Raw genomic sequence first — 22,771 nt, 5'->3', positions numbered from 1 at the left:
TTTTTTTTTTTTTTTTTTTTTTTTGTTTGTATAAAAGATCGAGGCTCGTGAAAGAGCGAACATTTATTACACAGAAAGACAAACCGACAAATAACCGACAAACCGACACATAGAACAAATAACATCGGGAGCGGTAGACAAGATGGGGAGAGAGGGGGAAGGACACAAACACAACACAACACAACACAACACAACATTTTAGAGCAGGAACCGAGAGACATGGAGACATCGAGAGATCTGTGGGAGGGAGAGGGCTTTGGGGGGGAGGCATGGGAAAGGGGGTGGGAGAGGCATAAAACATATGGACACTGCCAGGACTACCAGGAAAGAAGTTGGAATTACAAACAAGGTGGATCTGGGGTGAATTAGTGGGGGTAGAAAAGATCAAGGTTTTGGATGGGGGAAGATAAGAGATGGTGGTGAACAGCTGTTTTAAAGACCTGGAGGGAGGAGTGGGATTGAAGGGAGTGTGGGAGTTTGTTCCAGAGGCGGGAGAAAAGAGGAATGAAGGAGTGAAGGTGAGCAGAGAGCCGAGATTTCGGCAGTTTAACCATCAGAGGCTTGCTGGCAGATCTTGTGCGACCTGTAGGAATATTTGGGGGACAGAGCACAGAGAGAGCTCGGGGAGCAAGGCCGGAGAGGAGTCGGTAGAAGACGGAAAGACCACAAACCTGCCTGCGGTGAGTGAGTGAGAGGCCCTTGGAGTTAGCTTCATCACGGGAGATTCCAATGATTCTGAATGCTTTGCTTTCAACAGCGTGAAGACGAGCTAGGTGTGAGGCAGGAGCACCAGCCCAGAGGGGAGAGCAGTATTCCATTGAGCTGCGGATGAAAGCCTTGTACGTGGTGAGGAGCTCAGGTGTGCCAAGGAAGGACTTCGCACGACGGAGGATGCCCAGTCGGCGACTGGCTTTGCAGGCCAGCTTGGAAATGTGGTTTTCCCAAGAAAGATCATGGCAGATAGTGAGACCCAAAAGCTGCAGCGACAGAACTTCTTGGAGAGGATTGTTGAGAAAGTAGATGGGAGGGTTGTCCAGTCGATCTTTTCGGAGAGACATAGTAAGAGTGTGAGATTTGTCAGGATTGAAAGACATGTTCCACTTGTTTGACCAGTCTGTGATTTTGTCCAGGTCTTCAGAGAGTGAGGAGGCTGCAGACTGCCGATCTGAGGGAAGAGGAATGGAGCGGCAGAGAGTGGAGTCATCAGCAAAGAGATAGAGAGGATTTTCCAGAGAGTCGGAGAGATCATTGATAAAGACCAGAAAAAGCACAGGGCCCAGCACACTGCCTTGGGGAACTCCAGCCTGTATTATATATATATATGCCTTATTACCTATTGGCCATATTGGTTGAATATGTTGAATATTGGTTGAAGTTGTGTGCAGGAGACGAGATGGAAGGGAAGTGGTGTGAGAATGGTGAAGGGTAGGCATGGACAGAAATACAAGTTTGTGTGGCAAGGGTGCCCAGAAGGCATGAATGGTGTTGGTGTCCTGTTTTCTGAGGAGTTTGTAGACAGTGTGGTGAGTGTGACTAGAGTGAGTGAAAGGTTGATGATGGTGAAAATGATGATTGGAAAGCTCTTGCTGAACGTCATCTCGGGATATGCTCCGCAAGTTGGTCGAAGCGATGAAGAGAAGGACAAGTTCTGGTGTGCAATAGAGAAGCTGATGGAAAACGTGAAAGATGAGGAAGTTGTTGTGGTAGGAGGAGACCTAAATGGACATGTGGGAAGGAGTATGGACGGTTTTGAGGGAGTTCATGGGGGTTTCGGACATGGTGTGAGAAATGGAGAAGGTGAAAGGATTTTGGAGTTTGCTGATGGAGCTGATTTGTTGACTTGTAATACTCAGTTCCAGAAAGAGGATAATAAGCTTGTTACATACACGTCAGGTGGGTCAACGACAACTGTTGACTACCTGCTAATGTTTCGGCGAGATAGGGGGCACCTCCAAGCTTGTTACATACACGTCAGGTGGGTCAACGACAACCGTTGACTACCTACTGGTGTGTAGGTGAGATAGGGGGCACCTCCGGGACACAAAGGTGATCCCGGGGGAGGAGGCTGTTTCACAGCACCACTTGGTTGTCTGCGACATAAGGGTGAAAGGTGCGAGGAGAGCTCGGCGGGTGAAGTACCAACCGAGAATGGAGGTGTGGAGGTGAAAGAGGTGACAGTGAGGGGGGCATTAAAAGAGAGGCTGAGTATGGTAGAGGATGATGTGGTTGAGCGTGAAAGTGGTTGGATGTCAATGAAAGATAGTCTGTTGGGAGCCGTTGGTGAGGTATGTGGATGGACAAAAGGACCACCGAGGCACTCGGAAACATGGTGGTGGGATGATGAAGTTGGAAAGAAGATTGACGAGAAGAGGAAGAAGTTCAAGGAGTGGCAGAAGGCGAAAGGTATGGGGGCAGAAAAGGCAGAGCATGAAAGTTATAAGGCAGCCAAGAAGGCTGCAAAGAAAGAGGTTGCAAAGGCGCAGGAAGCATGTAGGAAAATGTTCGGAGAACGCTTGGATTTGGAAGGGCGTCAGAGAGCGGTATTTAGGATTGCAAAGTAGATAGCGAAAGAGAGGTGTGATGTGATGGGGGTGAGTTGCTTGAAGGATGAAGTGGGCCAAATCGTTGTGGACCCAGATGCAATTAAAGGAAGATGGAAAAGATATATGGAAATACTGTTGAATGCAGAGAATGAATGGGATGGCAACATAGAGAGTAACCCAGTTTTAGGACCGGCAGAGAAGATAACCGAGAAGGAAGTTGAGGAAGCGATAAAACAATGAAGAGTAGAAAAGCGGGAGGGTCGACGGGATTTGTGGGAGATATGTTGAAGGCAGAAGGAAGTTGGGGTGTGAAGAGAATGACAGAGATCTGCAATCTGGTGGTGAAAGAAGGCCGCATTCCATCGGATTGGGAACTGAGTACCCTTGTCCGTCTATACAAGTGGAAAGGTGACCCTCTGGACTGTGGCTCGTATCGAGCGATAAAGTTATTGGAGCATGGAATGAAGGTATTGGAAAGGGTGTTAGAGAGGAGGATAAGGAAGAAAGTGAAGATGGACGAAATGCAGTTTGGATTTATGCCAGGAAGAGGAACGTCAGATGCGCTTTTTATTGTGAAGCAGTTGCAGGAGAAGTACATGGAGAAGAGGAAGAAATTGTTTCTTGGGTTTGTTGATCTGGAGAAAGCATTCGATAGGGTTCCACGTGAAGTAGTGACATGGGCATTGAGGAAGTTAGGAGTGGAGGAATGGTTGATCAGAGTCGTGATGGCAATGTACAAAAGAGCGCGCACAGCTGTAAGGACGAAGGACGGGAACAGTGGTGAGTTTGAGGTGAAGGTGGGAGTGCATCAGGGGTCGGTACTAAGTCCACTACTATTTGTAGCTGTGATGGAGGTGCTGGCTCGGAACGTAAAGGAGGGTTTACCATGGGAGTTGTTGTATGCAGATGATCTGGTGTTGATTGCAGTAAGTATGGATGGACAGAAGGAGAAGATGAACAAGTGGAAGGAATGTATGGAGACAAAAGGTCTGAAGGTGAATATCGGAAAAACAAAGGTGATGGCAAGTGGTAAAGCATGTGGTGAGGTGGAAAGAACTGGGAAATGGCCGTGTGCTGTGTGCAGGAAAGGTGTCGGAGTGAATTCCATTCAATGTACAATGTGCGCTGAGTGGGTTCATCAAAAATGTAGTGGTTTGAAAGGGTCATTAACCAGTGTGGCAGCTACATTCAAGTGTAAGGTGTGCACAGAGGGAGCTGCAGATGGAGGAAATGTTGAGTTGGATCTTGGGAACGGCATGAAGCTGGAAGGTGTGAAAACATTTTGTTACCTTGGAGACATGCTGAATGGAGAAGGTGGATCAGACTCGGCAACGGATGCTCGAGTGAGATGTGCATGGAAGAAGTTTCGGGAACTGAGTGGCGTGCTGACGAGGAGGGGAGTGTCGTTGAAGCTGAAGGGAAAGGTGTATGCTGCATGTGTGAGAAGTGTTATGATTTATGGGAGCGAGACATGGGTAATGAACGTAGAGCAGCAACGAAGGCTGGAAAGGGTGGAAATGCGAATGGTTCGGTGGATGTGTGGAGTATTGTTGAGAGAGAGGAAGACAAATGATGAATTGCGAAAGATGATCGGAATAGAGCTGTGATGGATGCTGTGAAGAGAAACAGTTTGAGATGGTTTGGTCATGTGTTGAGGAAGGATGAAAGTGACTGGTTGAGAAGAGTGATGGAAATGAATGTAGAAAGAAATAGAGGACGGGGAAGACCTGAGAAAGACTTGGCTAAAGATGGTCGAAGAAGAAATGCGGGCAAGGGGGTTAAACAAGGGGAGATGCAGAAAATAGGGCAAATGGAGAAGATTGTCATGGGGACCGCAAGGCTAACCCCCGCTCCTGCAGGGAAAATGGCCTTAAAATGCCTGTTGTATTACCTATTGGCCATGCAAAACAAAAAAAAGCAAAATCTTTATTCCTGCTCTGTCATAAATGGCTATCACAAAACCCAAAGTTCTTTAATTGATCAACATCCAACTGGTAGGTGAGTGTAGTTCAAACATGCGTTTATTTAACAAATAGGGCAACAAGGATACAAGCAGCACTCTATACACAACAAAAGTAATACACACACAGGTACGCTACTGTACACAACAAAGCAACGGATGACTGGCTCTTCTTCTCACCCTCCCTTCTCACTAATATATACAGTACGCAGACCAATAACTTTTGCAAAAGTCACTCTGTCTAAAAACTACTTGCGATTAATAGGTTGCTCTGAAACTCGATGCCACTAGTAATAATTGCTCACTAATACGAGACGGTTCGATCGCTGGAAGTAACCAGACATTTCCTGAACTCTTGCAATCTCTCAACATTACTTTAAATTAAACAACATCAACTTATCAACGTTTAACTTTACACAACTTTTTTTTTGTATACATTTTTGTGTTCATATACTTTACACAACCCTGTTAGAGCTGGTTCACCTGAATGGATCAGGACGTAACAGGCAAAAACAGGACGCAGAGCACGCATGTATAGGGTGGACAAAATAGATACAGAAGGAATCTCCAAGGAGGGAAAACTGGAAAATTGAAAGGAGGAGCGATTTGGGTGGGGTTAACGAAGGTAGAAAAGATCATGGCTTGGGATTGGGGATGATCTGAGATGGTGGTGAACAGCTGTCTTGAATATATGGAGGAAAGCATGAGATCGACTTAACAAGGAGCCACCAGGTTTTAGAGGAGACAAGTTTAAAAGTTCAATCTTGAGGTTGGACAGATGTTGTTTTATGGCTCGACTGAGAGTGGACACACACTTGTGTGCTTTTGGGAATGCACTGAGATTACCATTGGTCATATTTGCCTTCAAGGAAGAGAATTCAAGTTGTTTCAGAACAATGGCCTCACTACAGGATTCAGTGAACCATGGGTGGGAATAAGGGTAGGATAATTGAAGATGTGATGGGATTAATCTGAGCACGGGTCTCACTATCTGCCATGATCTTTCCTGGGAAAACCATGTTTCCAAGCTGGCCTCCAAAGCCAGTCGCCGACTGGGCATCCTCCGTCGTGCGAAGTCCTTCCTTGGCACACCTGAGCTCCTCAGCACATACAAGGCTTTCATTCGCAGCTCAATGGAATACTGCTCTCCCGTCTGAGCTGGTGCTCCTGCCTCACACCTAGCTCGGCTTCACGTTGTTGAAACCAAAGCTTTCAGGATTATTGGAATCTCCCACGATGAAGCTGACTCTGAGGGCCTTTCACTCACTCACCGCAGGCAGGTTGATGGTCTTTCTGTCCTCCATCGACTCCTCTCCGGCCCAGCTCCCCCAGCTCTGTATGTGCTCTGTCCCCCAAATGTTCCTTCAGGTCGCACAAGATCTGCCAGCAACCATCTTCTGATGAAACTGCCAATATCAAGACTCTCTATTCACCTTTATTCTTTCATCCCTCTTTACTCCCGCCTCTGGAACAAACTCCCTCACTCTCTTCAATCCCACTCCTCCCTCCAGGTCTTTAAAACAGCTGTTCACCAACATCTCTTATCTTCCCCCATCCAAAACCTTGATGTTTTCTACCCCCGTTAATTCACCCCAGATCCACTTTTTTGAAATACCGACTTCTTTCCTTGAAGTCCTAGCAGTGTCCATTTGTTTTTACCTCTCCCACCCCTCCATTCCCCTGCCCCCTCCCCCAAGCCCTTTCCCTCCCACAGATCTCCCGATGTCTCTGTTCTCTACTGTTGTACCTGTGTGCTTCCCTCTCTCTCCCCATCTTGTCTCCTGCTCCATTTATTATATGTTTTATGTGTCCATTTATGTTTTTTTTGTGATTAATATTAGCTCTTACATGAACCTCGATCTTGTATCCCCCCAAAAAAGAAAAAAAAGCATGTTTGGAAAACCGGCTGCTGGTGAGACAGCCATGGGAAAGAGTTGTAAAACGTTGTTGAAGAGCATATGCATGTGCTGGTGTGTGCGCGTTGTTAGTTTGCGGGGATTTGAGGGCACGAGTAGAGGGATGCGAAACAGAGGAGAAAAGCCCCAAAAAGAGAGCTAAGACACAAACGGCATGCCATAGACAAGTCCCATGAAGGAGCACAACACATCCTGCAAACAGGCCCTCCACCAGCGACACCGTACCCACCGCACACAAGTCTCACGAGTAGAAAGGTCTTTCCAGTCTTGTCACCTCTACCCTGTCTTTAGTATCTGTGCGTGAGTGGGTCTAAGACCTAAGGTAGCCGATAAGCTGTCAGGATTACGCGAGGGTTCCACGGGATTTAATACAGTTCTCCCTGTCTCCCATTCTGTTCCCCACATTCCCAATTATTTTTATTCCCCACATTCCCTACACCTGTCTTGTTTCCTCATCTGAGTGTTGGTTTAGTGTGCGGTACTGAATTGGGACATGGTACCATGGAGCGAGTAAAGCCTCAACCTTTGGAAATTGGTACCAAATTCTCGTTCAGAGGATACAGATCAGTGGTTCATCAAGGGTCTTTGTCCGGCCCCCTTCCTTTTGAACTGTCGAATGCACTTTAGCCGACAGGCTTGTTGAAGATATTGTGCGTCCGAAACTGAAGCAAAGATCTTTTGGGCTTTCCCAGCAGACGACATCACAGTCCCAAGGACTCTGTCGCTAAATTAGTGACTGTCCAGTTGGGAGATTTGTCCGTGCCCAACCGCATCACTGTTATAATAGCAAGAGCAGGTTATCCTCGTTGTCTATAAAGTCATTGTTGTTGTTGTTGTTGCTGACTAATTGTGACTCCCTGTCAATGTATCTTTACCAGAATATAAAACAAAGAATCGGTACAGAATTTAGAAAAAGACGAGTTGTTCGGGTTAGCCCACAATTTTCTTGGCAATTCCTCAGTTTGAGGTCCTTGATTTGTTACAATTGCTGGGACGCGATAAAGCGAGATCTATCCTTTCTCTGTTGACACTATTAGAGCATCCTAAGGCAGCACAAAATCATGGCATTTTCACTCTGAAATTGCACTAGCTCGTATCTACTCTACTTCTCGTTATAAACACCGTCTCCTGTAATGGTGGCAGCAGTATACAGCCTCGTTCTCACAGTGGAAGTGACGTCTATTGCATACTTCCTATAGGCCAGTAACATTTGGTGTTGTGTTTTAATGTGACCCAATTTATCACACCAAAACGTTTCCTTTTTCTGAGATGAAAGTAAAAAGCAAGGATGAGCATGCCCAGACACCCACTTGACCACACCCACTGTCACATGCAAGATGAAAATGTCATTTGGTCTCACAATCCGCATACTACAGTCACATGACGCCTTTCCCATCTCACCCGCTTGGAGGGCACTAAACTTCGGGCAAAATTCCTGCACGGTTCTGGGTGAAAGACACTTATTGGTCAATATGTCAAAGCTGCGCCATTGCCTTGTTAGGCATCTGCACTCTTTGGTGGTTCCTTATTTCCCAACTCAAACAGGTTCTTTGTGAATTTGAAGCACTAATTACTTTCAAAGTCATTAAAATTCTCCTCCTAATTAATTTCATGATTCTGTTTGCCTTATTTTAATGCTTTTTGAATCTATGCTGCCTGCTTAAGTATTTCACCAACACATTCCCAAATCCTTTCCTGATCTTATATCTGCAGAACTTCCACATTAAGTTCCCATTGCCATACACTACCTACAGATTTCATCTGACATTTATTGGCCCAGTCCCCTCAAACAAACTACCCGTGACACGTTTTGGCTCTCACAAGCAAACAAAATCATACACAAAATCCAGGCTCATGGAAGAGCGGGTTGACAAAGGGTAACAAGCATTACGCCTAGGTCCCCCGTCGGGGAAGTGATGTGAGTTGACAAAGTGGAAGACGCAGAAAACATGCTATGATATTGTGGCGGACACGATGGCTCGTTGGCGTGGTGACATCATTCTGCGCACCAAGATGGTGTCGGCCACGCCCGAGGGGTAGGCGTGGCCTCGGGATATACACAGAGCGCGCAGCCCCGAGCATCTCAGTGCTATAGTTGAGCTTTGGATTAAAGACTCTTTTTGGTTACCCGCGTTGTTGCTTATCTTCTTGGCAAACAAGTCGTGCGCATAGCACCGCACTTTACTGGTGACCTCGATGCTGGTTCAGCCGCCGCTGACCAACAGAACGCGCCAATGTCAAACAACGCGGTCGCGGTGAAGCTCCCTGAGTTTTGGGAAGCTCAGGCCGAGGTATGGTTCGTGCAGGCCGAGGCACAGTTCTAACTTCGAGGCGTAACGGCAGATGAGACGCGTTATTACCACGTCATCGCCGCCCTCGGGCCCGGCACAGCCGCCCGAGTCGTGTCCATCCTGCGGAACCCACCGGCCGACCACAGGTACGAGGCGCTCAAGCGTCTCCTCATTGCCACGTTCGGCCTCACGGAGTGCGAACGGGCCGACCGCCTCCTGGACCTTCCCGAACTCGGCAACACACGACCATCGGTGCGGATGGATCACATGCTGTCGTTGCTGGGTGACAAAGCCCCAGATTTTTTATTCCGGGCGCTCTTTCTACGCCAGCTACCGGCACAGGTACGCCTCGCGTTGGCCGGTTCCAAAATAAAGGAACCCCGCACTCTGGCCGTCGAGGCCGACAAGTTTTTCGCGGCTTGTGACACACGGGCGAGAGTCGGTGCGGCCGTCGCGGATCCCGAGGCTGATTCTGCTGCACACCTTGTGGATCCCGAGGCTGATGCCGATGCACACCTCATGGCCGCCGCCACGCCCCGCCCACCACCACCGCAAAATCCACGGCCTCCGCCTCCGCCGCAAACCTGGTGCCGTTTCCACGCCAGGTTTGGCCACAAGGCTAGGAATTGTTGCCCGCCGTGCTCGTTTGGCAAGTCGGGAAACTACCAAGCCGGCGCTCGGTAGCGGCCCTGAGCGTCGGCCATTCCGGCAGCCTCCTTTTTGTCACGGACACCTTGTCCGGGCGTCGCTTCCTCTGTGACACAGGCACACAGGTGAGCGTTATCCCCGCCTCCACGTCCGACAAGCGAACCGCGGGCCGGGGCCCCGCGTTGCTTGCAACCAACGGTACACCCATACGCACATTCGTGAAGCGCTGCCTCTCCCTGCAGTTCGGAGGGCAATGCTTTCAATGGACGTTCGTAACCGCCAGCATGCCCATGGCATTGCTCGGTGCGGACTTCCTATGTGCAAATGGGTTGTTGGTGGATGTGAAGCACAGACGACTCGTCCAGGCCGAAACGTTCAGCTCGCTTGCTTGCGCGCTGAGCAGTTCGTTGGGCAGCTCCCTGAGCGGCTCACCGAGCGGCTCGCCAAGCGGCTTGCTGAGCGGTTCGGTCCCGGCGAGGTTGGTCTGTACGCTTCCGGCAGCGGACGAGTTCACCCGCCTCCTCGCCAGCTTCCCGGCCCTCATGCGGCCCACCTTCTCGGCGGTGGCCATCAAGCACGGGGTGGAACATCACATCCCCACCGTCGGGCCACCGGTCTACGCCCGGGCATGCCGCCTCGAGCCGACGAAGCTCGCAGTGCCAAAGGTGGAGTTCGCTATGCTGGAGCGGCTGGGCATCGTACGGCGCTCCAAGAGCGCTTGGGCGTCACCACTGCACATCGTGCCGAAGCCCGGTGGGGGAAGGCGGCTGTGCGGAGACTACCGCCGCCTCAACGATGCCACCACCCCCGACCGCTACCCGGTCCCTCACATTCAGGACTTTTCCACCTGGTTGGCGAAAATGTCCTTCTTTTCTAAGGTGGACCTCATCCGCGGATGCCACCAGGTCCCCATCAGACCGGAGGACGTACCGAAGACGGCGGTCATTACACCATTCGGCCTCTTGGAGTTTCTTCGGATGCCCTTCGGGTTGAAGAATGCGGCTCAGGCGTTCCAACGGTTGATGGACAGCGTCTTGCGCGACTTGGATTGCATTTACGTCTACCTGGACGACATCCTCGTCGCAAGTGCGTCCCGCGAAGAGCACCTCCGCCACCTCCGCACGCTCTTCGAACACCTGGGCCAGCATGGCCTGATCGTAAACCCCGCCAAGTGCCGGTTCGGCGTCGCCGAAATCGACTTTTTGGGGCACCACGTCACCAGGCATGGGGCCACCCCCTTACCGGCAAAGGTGGAGGCGGTCAAGGGGTTTCCACGCCCCCGCATGATCAGGGGGCTCCAGGAGATCCTGGGCATGGTAAACTTTTACCACCGTTTCCTGCCCCGCGTCGCCCAGCTCCTGCGCCCCCTGCACGAGGCCCTCCGGGGGAAGCCGGGCAAAGGTGACGTTGTTTGGACCGAGCAGATGGACGCGGCATTCACGGGCGCGAAGCTCGCCTTGGCTAACGCCACCATGCTCGCGCACCCGGCGCTCGATGCACCGATCGCCCTCACCACCGACGCGTCGGACTACGCGGTGGGCGCAGTGCACGAGCAATGGGTGCGTGGTGCTTGGCAACCGCTGGCGTTTTTCAGCCGACAGCTTCGCCCACACGAACGCCGGTACAGCACCTTCGACCGCGAGTTGCTCGGGCTCCACCTGGCGGTTCGGCACTTCCGCCATCTGCTCGAGGGCCGTTCGTTCACGGCCTTCGTCGCCACAAGCCCCTGGTCTTCGCGATGGCCAAGGTCGCCGAGCCATGGTCGGCCCGGCAGCAGCGTCACCTCTCGGCCATGTCCGAGTACACGACGGACATCCGGCACGTCGCGGGAAAGGACAACCCGGTGGCGGATTGCCTTTCCCAGTCCGTCGCCCACGCGGTCCACCTCGGGATCGACTATGCCCGGATGGCGGCGGACCAGACAGCCGACCCCGACGTCCAGGCCTTGCAGACCGCTGTCACCGGCCTCCGCGTCACCGAGCTGCCGTTCGACGGCGCGGGCACGGCCCTGTGCGACGTCTCCCTCGGGCGGCCTCGCCCCATCGTGCCCATGGGCTGGCAGCGCCGGGTTTTTGACGCCATCCACGGCCTGTCCCACCCGGGCACGAAGGCCTCCCAGAGGTTGGTCGCCGACAAGTTCGTCTGGCATGCCAGCGTGTGAAGGTGCACCGCCACACCCAGGCCCCGTTGGCCCAGTTCACGGTGCCCGAACGTCGGTTCGACCACGTTCACGTGGACTTGGTGGGACCTCTGCCCCCCTCGCGGGGTTTCACCCACGTCCTCATCATGGTGGACCGCACCACCCGGTGGCTGGAGGTCATGCCTTTGGCGGCGACGACGGCGGCGGACGTCGCGCAGGCGTTCATCGCCACCTGGGTTGCCCGGTTCGGCGCCCCCTCGGACATCTCGTCCGACCACGGCCCCCAGTTCACCTCAGAGCTCTGGGGGGTGGTCGCGCGGGGGCTCGGCGTCCAGCTGCACCGCACCACGGCCTACCACCCCCAGGCCAACGGCCTGTGCGAGCACTTCCACCGCTCCTTGAAGGCCGCGCTCCGGGCCACCCTCCGTGACGGCGGCTGGGTCGACAGGCTCCCCTGGGTCCTGCTGGGCCTCCGGACGGCGCCCAAGGACGACTTGCGCGCATCAGCGGCAGAGTTGGTCTTCGGACAACCGCTGCGCGTGCCGGGCGAGTTCCTCCCGACTCCACGGCACCGCACTGCAGGAGACCGCCCGGAGGTTCGCGCCGGTGCCGACGGCGCACCACGGGTGCCCGCCAACGCACGTCGCCCCGGAGCTTCGCATGGCGGAGTACGTGTTCGTCCGCCACGACGCCCACCGGACACCGCTGTGGCCCCCGTACGATGGGCCCTTCCGCGTGCTGGAGACCGGGGCGAAACACTTCACCCTCGACATCGGCAGTATTCCTGACCGCGTTTCCGTGGACCGCCTCAAGCCGGCCCACCTCGACGTGGACCACCCCCCGCCAGTGGCTCGGCTCCCGCGGCAGGGCCGCCTCACGGCGGGCGGACCTCCGGCACCGCCCGGGCCCGCCGGCACGCCCCCCCCCCCCGGTCCTGCACCCATCCCAGGTGCCGCCGGAGGCATCCCAGATGACATCCCGGCATCCCAGACGCCGCCAGCCGCCAGAGGGCGCTCCGGCTGGGTCATCCGTTTGCCCCGCAAACTGACCCTTCAGGTGCGCGCGAATTCTGGGGGGGGGGGGGGGGGGCGCGTGTGGCCGACACGATGGCTCGCTGGCATGGTGACATCATTCTGCGCACCAAGAGGGTGTCGGCCACGCCCGAGGGGTAGGCATGGCCTCGGGATATACACGGGGCGCGAAGCCCCGAGCACCTCAGTGCTATAGTTGAGCTTTGGAATAAAGACTCTTTTTGGTTACCTGCGTTGTTGCTTATCTTCTTGGCAAACAAGTCGTGCGCATAGCACCGCACTTTAATATGATATTTTGCTCACAAGGTTCAGACATACATGGAGGCGGCCATCTTGGATTTTGACGTGGCGACCCAATTTTCAATAGCGTTCTTCCTTATGCCTTGATACACCCACACACCAGATTAGAAGTTGGTACTTCGCTTCTTTTTCAAGATATTCATCTCACAAGGTTCAGACATACATGGCATCAGACATACATGGCGGCGGCCATCTTGGATTTTGACGTGGGTTGCACCCACACACCAAATTCGAATGCGGTCCTTCGCTTATGCACGCATGCCCGCACGCACGCACGCACGGACACATGGACGGAGGGGAAAGCCATAGTCCCCCTTTCGCTACGCTGTGCGACGGGGGACAAAAAGGCAACATAGTGATATTTGGGCCACCATTTGATACAACAAGCAAGTGAATAAGCAAATAACAAAAGAGGAATGAAGGTAGGAAACAGTAACCGACAAGTAACATAACAGGGTTGAGTGGTTATGATTGTTCGTGTGCAACCTTTGGCTGCTTGGTTGTATCATTTACTGGGGGGCACAGCTGTGCCGCTAATGCAATGCCCCCCATTATCAGTTATCTGGAACTCATTTTGCCGATGTTGGAAGGATGACAGGCTGAGTCAACCCTCCTGGTGTTAATTCAACGAAATGACAGAGGCTCACACTCAGGACCCTAAGATCTCAAGCCTTAACCGTTAGGCCAATGCCAGGCTGGCTTCACAGGGTTGAGCGATTTTCTATCTCATCTCCTCCATGTTTCATTTCATTTGCACAATTTCAAAACAGCCTTTCTAGGAACGCATGTCAAATTGTTGGATTAGGGAAAAAACAAACAAATTTGCTTCTTAAAAAAAAAATGAAAATTTTTTGTTTATGAAATTAATGTTTTGTCATAGATCGAAGCTAATGTAGTACCTCGTTCATAAATCACATGCAGGGCAAAGATATTCTCTGACAGCAGTGTACTTGTGGTATACATGAATTACAAAGACATTAATACACAACAGACAAACACATGGAATATGGTATTTGATTCTGAGTTCCCTGTATTATTAGCCCAGTGGTTCAGATGAGAATGTTATCAGGTCAATCCATTAAAATGACAATTTTAATGGGTTGGCCCAATAGCATTTCCATCAACATTTTGGCTTCTGAAAAGAGTGTGTTGGTTTTCTGACTAAAATGAAAATGCCATTTCATCCAAAACTAGAACGGCACTCGGTGAGAGCACATACCTCCGCCGGGCTGAACAGTTTATGTTTTGTATCCTCATGATAGGTCGGATCTGGATTCGGACCTGAACCAAAATCTAATCGGCTTGTTCTTGTCTGCGAACCAACTTATTCACCTCGTTTAGTCATAACTCGTCCATAACTTTTTTTAAATATCTTGTTATATATCGCTTTTCATCCGATCTCTCAATGGTGAAGAATCACTTTAAAATTAAATAATTCTCGTATCCGAATCCATATTCCGATCTTCACCAAAATCGAATCGATTCGTCCTCGTCACACACACAACCTCTCCACCAAATTCCGTCCGAATCCGTCCACAAATTTTGAGATATCTTGTCCACAAACAGACAAACAGAGGTGAAAACACAACCTCCATCCACCTTCGGTGGAAGAGGTAATAATCTCTCATTCATTTACAAACAGGGACATTTGGATACAAACAGCTCAGAAACTCTTCATTTACACTCGTATATGATACACTGCCTACAATCAGCACAACATTCAACTATGCTCACCTGCTGCACATCTGTGGTAGTGGCTTCAATAGTTTGGGATGACGGAGAGGAAGGAGAAATGATCTTTTTCAACTTTCGCTGGATATTTCCACAATCATTTCCATGATCTTCTGATGCCTGGGAGAAACTTTCACGAGATTCATACTGCTGGGAAATTGCCATCATTTCCTGAATACGAAATTCCATTTCTTCTATCTCGTCATCCTTTTTTGAAAGTTGCCATTTCATCTTCGAATTATCATGTTTCAAATATTCATGGTCTTTTCTGAGCTTTTCAAATTCTTCAGCATCAATTTGCGGCACCATGCTATACGCTTCTTTGCCAGATACTGAAGAATGCATGAGAGAGTCATGTTTTCCCCTCTCTTCACTCTCATTCTTTCTACACTGACATTTTATTTCAGTTTCCTTTTCTTCCAGAATGACTGAAAGTTCAGAACAGTGCCTTTCTGCAGCTTCAAGGCGATTTACAAGGTCTTCATATGGAGGCTTGAAGTCCTCTGAGCTACCGCACTTCTGACAAAACAACTCATTGCCATGAATTGCATCAATTTGTGATTTGTTTGTGTGCGATTTAAAATCTTTGATTTTTGAATCATTCTTTGGCAACATCTGATGCAATACATCAATATTGGTAATGGGAGTGTAACTTGCATCAGCTGAGTGTATTTCATGAGCTTCTTTTGATGATCTGTAGCGATCAACTGCGGATGAGCTTGCATCGAGTTTTAGTTCTTTTATCTTCTGCAATCGAATCTTCTGCAAAGATTCTATTTCATTATTTTTCTGTCTCAGCAAACCGTTGAAATGTTCATCATTTCCTTCCGAAATTGTCAATCCATATTCACCCTTATTCATGGGAATTTTTGAGAAAATGCTTTCACCATCATCATCATTGCTGGTAATTCCTTTACAGGAAACATCCTGTAATGTGCCTTGCAGCCGTTTCGACTCCCAGTCAGTTTGCCCGCGGAAGTGAGAATTTTCGATGTCGGCACCCTCTGCACAACCACAGAAAGATGCAGAAGGTTTTTGCAAATCTTCATTGTCCGAGGGGGATGTGGCACCTATTTTCATTTCCAGTTGCCGCAGTTTTTGCAAAGAAGAGCTTAGGTCTGCCTCCTTGCTCATAGCAATTCTGTTCAGGGTGGCCAACTGTGCCCCAAGAACATTACACACGTCCTGCTCAACAGGCACATTCGGTTTCTGACACAATTCATTCTGCAGCCTCGATAGCTGATCATATGCTTTGTCAAACACTTCCTGCCATTGTCGTCCACCTGGGTCTTCAATGGAAAAATCCTGCTGCACATGGGCACATGTTCTATGATTTCTGGTTGAGTTGTCCAGCAGATTACATTCCCAGTCGTTACTAGAATGGCCATCGTTTCCTTTTGAAGATACATCTTTGCCAGAAAGAATGCAGTTCCCATCCAGTGGGTCTCCCAAGGCAAACGTGCTCGATTGTTCCTCTGGGCTGCTTGGTTGTATGTTCTTGCTCGTTGATTGTGCAGGAAGTATGTCCAGGTATTCAGCTGCAGATGAATCATGAAGCCTCAATTCTCCTTCAACAGGTTTCTTCCTCATTACTTCTTGTTCCTGTGGTCAGGAAAATATCACAATGATTGCTTTAAAACAATAATAAGGTGATCAATAATTAAAATACAATTTAACAAACTAGAAAGAGAAATCAGAGATTGCAGACCCTTGCCAGGACGTGCTTTCAGTCGTTAAGGCTTTTGTGTTAAAACAAATATGGCGGCCGAACCACGTTACCGATGACGTCATCATTCCTTTTTTTTCCACCAATTTATCCCTAGATGATGCTCAAGAAATTTCATCTTAGATCGGATGAAGTTTTGTACTTGTGGAATTATAAAGACATTATGGAGGCACCTATGACATCATCATTAACATATGTTATTCCACATGGAGAGTTCTTTACAATGAGCCATGTCTCAATTTTTTCCATGCAGCACTTTCGGAGATATAGAGGTGCAAAGTTTTTAGATTTTTCCAAGATGGCGCCCATACCATGTGACCTATGACCTCATAATTATCATAAAAAAAATTATACAGGTGGAGTTGCACCTATGGTGAAAATTTCCTGTCAATCGGACCGATGCAGAGACGGTTGCAGAGAAAATCATATTTATTTTGTGCGGACAAACAAACAGACAAACAGACAAATGAAAAATCACTCGTAGAGCGACACTTGGCAAAACGGAACAAAGTAGAATGTCACTCAGTAGAGCATCCTTTTAACCTCAAAAATAGTTGGTGGTTGGTTTCAGTGAGCTGATATGCAAATCCTATTCAGATTTCAAGTCAATCGGATGAAAATTGAGGATTTTAGAAATTAGAAAAAAGTGGATGACCTTTGGCCTATGTTGACCTTTTGGCCTATGCTGATCTCCAAAATAGTTGGTTGGTTGAATTCAGTTTGCTGATATGAAAATCCTATTCAAATTTAAAGTCAATCGGATGAAAATTGAGGATTTTAGAAATCTGAAAACGTGGTTGACCTTTGGCCTATTTTGACCTTTTGGCCTATGCTGATCTCCAAAATAGTTGGTTGGTTGAATTCAGTTAGGCGATATGTAAATCCAATTGAAATTTCAAGTCAATCGGATGGAAATTGAGGATTTTAGAAATTTGGCCAATGTTGACCTTTTGGCCTATGTTGACCTCAAAAATAGTTGGTGGTTGAATTCAGTTAGCCCATATATAAATCCTATTGAAATTTCAAGTCAATCGGATGGAAATTGAGGATTTTAGAAATTGAGCCAATGTTGACCTTTTGGCCTATGTTGACCTCAAAAATAGTTGGTGGTTGAATTCAGTAAGCCGATATGTAAATCCCATTCAAATTCCAAGTCAATCGCATGAAAATTGAGGATTTTAGAAATCTGAAAAAAGTGGTTGACCTTTGGCCTATGTTGACCTTTTGGCCTATGCTGATCTCAAAAATAGTTGGTGGTTGAATTCAGTTAGCCGATATGTAAATCCAATTGAAATTTCAAGTCAATCGGATGGAAATTGAGGATTTTAGAAATTGGGCCAATGTTGACCTTTTGGCCTATGTTGACCTCAAAAATAGTTGGTGGTTGAATTCAGTTAGCCGATATGTAAATCCCATTCAAATTCCAAGTCAATCGGATGGAAATTGAGGATTTTAGAAATTGAGCCAATGTTGACCTTTTGGCCTATGTTGACCTCAAAAATAGTTGGTGGTTGAATTCAGTTAGCCCATATATAAATCCTATTGAAATTTCAAGTCAATCGGATGGAAATTGAGGATTTTAGAAATTGAGCCAATGTTGTCCTTTTGGCCTATGTTGACCTCAAAAATAGTTGGTGGTTGAATTCAGTAAGCCGATATGTAAATCCCATTCAAATTCCAAGTCAATCGCATGAAAATTGAGGATTTTAGAAATCTGAAAAAAGTGGTTGAACTTTGGCCTATGTTGACCTTTTGGCCTATGCTGATCTCAAAAATAGTTGGTGGTTGAATTCAGTTAGCCGATATGTAAGTCCAATTGAAATTTCAAGTCAATCGGATGGAAATTGAGGATTTTAGAAATTGGGCCAATGTTGACCTTTTGGCCTATGTTGACCTCAAAAATAGTTGGTGGTTGAATTCAGTTAGCCGATATGTAAATCCTTTTGAAATTTCAAGTCAATCGCATGAAAATTGAGGATTTTAGAAATTGGGCCAATGTTGACCTTTTGGCCTATGTTGACCTCAAAAATAGTTGGTGGTTGAATTCAGTTAGCCGATATGTAAATCCTATTGAAATTTCAAGTCAATCGGGTGGAAATTGAGGATTTTAGAAATTGAGCCAATGTTGAGCTTTTGGCCTATGTTGACCTCAAAAATAGTTGGTGGTTGAATTCAGTTAGCCGATATGTAAATCCCATTCAAATTCCAAGTCAATCGCATGAAAATTGAGGATTTTAGAAATTTGAAATTGTTGTTGACCTTTGGCCTATGTTGACCTTTTGGCCTATGTTGATCTCCAAAATAGTTGGTGGTTGACTTTGGTTAACTGATATCCTTTTGAAATTTCAAGTCAATCAGATGAAAATTAAGGATTTTAGAAATTTGAAAAAAGTGGTTTACCTTTGGCCTATGTTGACCTTTTGACCCTTTAACCTAAAAAAGAAATATGATTCTTTCTGACCACAAACTCTACCATATGGTGAAGTTTTGTGAAGATCGGTTTTAAATTGTGACCTGAAGGCAAGTATAAGTGAGCGGACCAACACACAAACACACAAACAAACACACACAAACTGGGGTGATTAACATACTTGTCAAAAATATTTTTTTTGCCAAGTAATCTATCTATAATTCCAGTAATCTCTGTGTGTTTGTTTGTACGTTTGTACGTTTGTACGTTTGTACGTTTGTACGTTTGTTTGTTTGTCTGTGACCGCTGTTTCTCGACAACCACGGGTCCGATATACTTTAAACTTGCCAGGTATATTGCTGGGGACCCGAGGATGTGCCTTTTCAAGGTTTGAAATTAATCGGACAAGTACTTACCGAGCTATGGCGATTTAGCCGTTCGCCGTTCGCTTTGGCGTTGCGAATGGACCAAACCATTGCATGTAAATAGAGGGGGGGGGGGGTTCTGTGGTCGTTGCGAATGGACCAAACCATTCATGTAAATAGAGGGGGGGGGGGGGTTCTGTGGTCGTTACTGCCACGTGGTTTCAAAGTTTTTTTTTGTTGTTGTTGTTTGCACGCATGTTTTTTTGCACCCACGTACGGGCACGCCCTAGGATGTTTACACACACACACCCCTACACAAATTTTTTTTTTTTTTTTTTTGGCAAGGAACGGGCACCCACGTACGGGCACGTCCTAGCTTATATATAGTACGGGCATGCCCTAGTAATGAAAAAGCAAAGACATTTTTGTTTAGCCATATTCAAGTTCCCTGTAAACATTTTGACAACCAAAGCAACATTCCCCATATCGATTTATCCCAGTGAAATTCAGATATGACCTGCAGATGTTGGTTTTGCTCCTGTGGTGGAATCGAACAATCAGATGAATTTTCATTGTTGCAAATCTTGGATTTCTGAAATTCCTCAACCTGTATCGTTTTGTTATTCAACTCTTCCTGCAGCGTTTTCAGCTCGTTCTCCAGGTGTTCCACCTAAAATGGAAATTAAAAAAAGGTATAATACTCAGCCAAATAGCCTCTAATGTACAACGAGAAAAACTTACACACACACACACACACACACACACACACACACACACACACACACACACACACACACACACACACACACACACACACACACACACACACACACACTTCTCATGTAGAGACCAGCTAGTTTTTTCCCCAAGCAATGACCAAAAATCTGACAAAATTTACGAACTCTCGAAAAATTGTACAATCTGGCCCAATAGTTGAAATTACTTTGAACTCGCAACGGCACCCGCCCTATGGGCAGGGCTTCAATTGGGAGGCCCAAATGAAAAGGCAAAATATCAGAAATTGAAGGCTTTTTTTATTTTAAACGATTCATATAAACATCCGTTGAATCATATCACACGCAAATCATCAAAATCTAAACAGTACATGGCGCCCATTTTGAAAAAAAGATTGATTTTTGCAAAACGGAAGCGGCCGCTGCACGTCTTTCTCAGTCGCACATTTATGTGTGAAGAGTGCGAGCCAAATCTGAAACACGGAAGCGGCCGCCACACCTGTTTCTCAGTCGTTTTGCACACGCTGCCATGTTACTTCGGAGCCACACGTTTATATAGGAAGAGTTCATCAGGAGTCCATCTACTCTCTCCTGGTATGTACAAGTGCATTCAGAAAGTATTCAGACCCCTTCACTTTTTGTCACATTTTGTTATGTTGCAGCCTTATGATGAAATCGTTTAAATTCCTTTTTTTCCCTCATCAATCTACACTCAATACCCCATAATGACAAAGAGAAAACAGGATTTTAGAAAGTTTTGCAAATTTATTAAAAAGAAAAAACTGAAATATCACATTGACATAAGTATTCAGACTCTTTGCTATGACACTTGAAATTTAGCTCAGGTGCCTCCCATTTCAATTGATCATCTTTGAGATGTTTCTACACCTTGATTGGAGTCCACCTGTGGTAAATTCAATTGATTGGACATGATTTGGAAAGGCACACACCTGTCTATATAAGGTCTCTCAGGTGACAATGCATATCAGAGCAAAAACCAAGCCATGAGGTCGAAGGAACTGCCTGCAGAGCTCAGAGACAGGATTGTGTCGAAGCACAGATCTGGGGAAGCCTACAAAACAATTCTGCTGCATTTAAGGTTCCCAAGAGCACAGTGGCCTCCATAATTCTTAAATGGAAGAAGTTTGGAACAACCAGGACTCTTCCTAGAGCTGGCCGCTCGGCCAAACTGAGCAATCGGGGGAGAAGGGCCTTGGTAAGAGAGGTGACCAAGAACCGATGGTCAATCTGGCTGAGCTCCAGAGATCCTGTGTGGAGATGGGAGAAACTTCCAGAAGGACAACCATCACTGCAACACTCCACCGATCTGGGCTTTATAATGGTATGCATACTAATTGAAAGTAAACCGTGGCTCGTCGGCTACCCACCTTGGCATACACGGATTACACGACACTGCTGGTAACCCCCTTCAGTCGTAAAAGCTGATGTGTCGTTGCACCTCTAGATCACCACGGATTGTAAAAATATTTTGCATGTGTTGTAAAAACATGAAATGGAACACTTTTAGCACCCAGACAGAAAAATGTGCAGGAAATGTGTATTTTGATGCACCCTCGTCATGGTTGTTCCAAACTTCTTCCATTTAAGAATTATGGAGGCCACTGTGCTCTTGGGAACCTTCAATGCAGCAGAATTTTTTTGTAGGCTTCCCCTGATCTGTGCCTCGACACAATCCTGTCTCTGAGCTCTGCAGGCAGTTCCTTCGACCTCATGGCTTGGTTTTTGCTCTGATATGCATTGTGAACTGTGAGACCTTATATAGACAGGTGTGTGCCTTTCCAAATCATGTCCAATCAATTGAATTTATCACAGCTGGACTCCAATCAAGGTGTAGAAACATCTCAAAGATGATCAAGAGAAATGGGAGGCACCTGAGCTAAATTTCAAGTGTCATAGCAAAGGGTCTGAATACTTATGTCAATGTGATATTTCAGTTTTTTCTTTTTAATAAATTTGCAAAACTTTCTGAAATCCTGTTTTTGTCTTTGTCATTATGGGGTATTGAGTGTAGATTGATGGTCAAAAATGAATTTAAACGATTTCAGCATAAGGCTGCAACATAACAAAATGTGAAAAAAGTGAAGGGGTCTGAATACTTTCTGAATGCACTGTAGAAAAAACAGTATTTGTAGAATTTCAACAAAAGCCACATCACTGTTCATATCGGTAAATATTATTCCATCGTGATTGGAAAACTTGGAAAAACAATATAGCCTATTTTACTCCCAGGGGTCTCAGGAATACCCACCCAAAATATCGTTGCGATCGGTTGAGCCGTTTTTGTGGTACCTTCAAATGGACGGACGGACATTTGGTGAATTATAGTAAGATTAGAGTTAGAATTTACTGACTAACAGAGAAATCTGGACAAAAAACGGTCTGACATGTAGCCTTACAATTGGAAGACCACAGGATTCGGAGCTTCACCCAAAACCTCAAGCAAGATGGAGGGAGAATGACCTCCCTCCTGAGAATGACCCTCCCTCCTGAGAATGGCCTCAAGTAGGCTGTCTTGTTTCATTACAATAAATTTTAAAAAGTCCAAAAAGTAGGAAAAAAAATTAAGAAAATGTTTTGGGGAATGACCTACTTCAATAAAAAATGAAAACTAAAAGGGCACTCATAGAGCGCATACCTCCGCCAGGCTGAACAGTTTCTGGTTTTCATCCCACTGATAGGCCAGATCTGAATTTGGACCTGAACCAAAATTGAATCGGCTTGTTCTCTTCACCTAACCAACTCGTCCACCAAGTTTAGTCATAACTCGTCAATAACATTTTACCTCCGCCACCAAAGGTGGATGGAGGTTATGTTTTCACCCCTGTCTGTCTGTTTGTCTGTCCGTTTGTCCATTTGTCTGTACATTTGTGAACAAGATATCTCCAAAAGTTGTGGACGGATACGGACGAAATTTGGCAGAGATGTAGTGTATGTGACAAGGACGAAATTATGAGA

At 47.3% G+C, this 22,771-nt stretch overlaps 1 protein-coding gene across 2 annotated transcripts in view; it reads right to left on the bottom strand.

Annotated features, from left to right (window-relative positions):
- Positions 1-22,771, bottom strand: part of LOC137436849 (uncharacterized) — a 149,322-nt gene that overhangs the window by 14,397 nt on the left and 112,154 nt on the right. For both annotated transcript variants that reach the window (XM_078786435.1, XM_078786439.1), the window contains 2 exons: positions 19,579-19,731; positions 14,564-16,162 (listed from right to left, as the gene is read on the bottom strand). In XM_078786435.1, the coding sequence (XP_078642561.1) occupies positions 14,564-16,162; positions 19,579-19,731 (1,752 nt within the window). The remainder of the gene's footprint in view (positions 1-14,563; positions 16,163-19,578; positions 19,732-22,771) is intronic.

Source organism: Myxine glutinosa, chromosome 1, assembly GCF_964187855.1.
Source record: "Myxine glutinosa chromosome 1, kmMyxGlut1.1, whole genome shotgun sequence".
NCBI lineage: Eukaryota > Metazoa > Chordata > Myxini > Myxiniformes > Myxinidae > Myxine > Myxine glutinosa.
The sequence above is the reverse complement of the archived record's forward strand: the minus strand, read 5'-3'. Positions and strand labels throughout refer to the sequence as shown.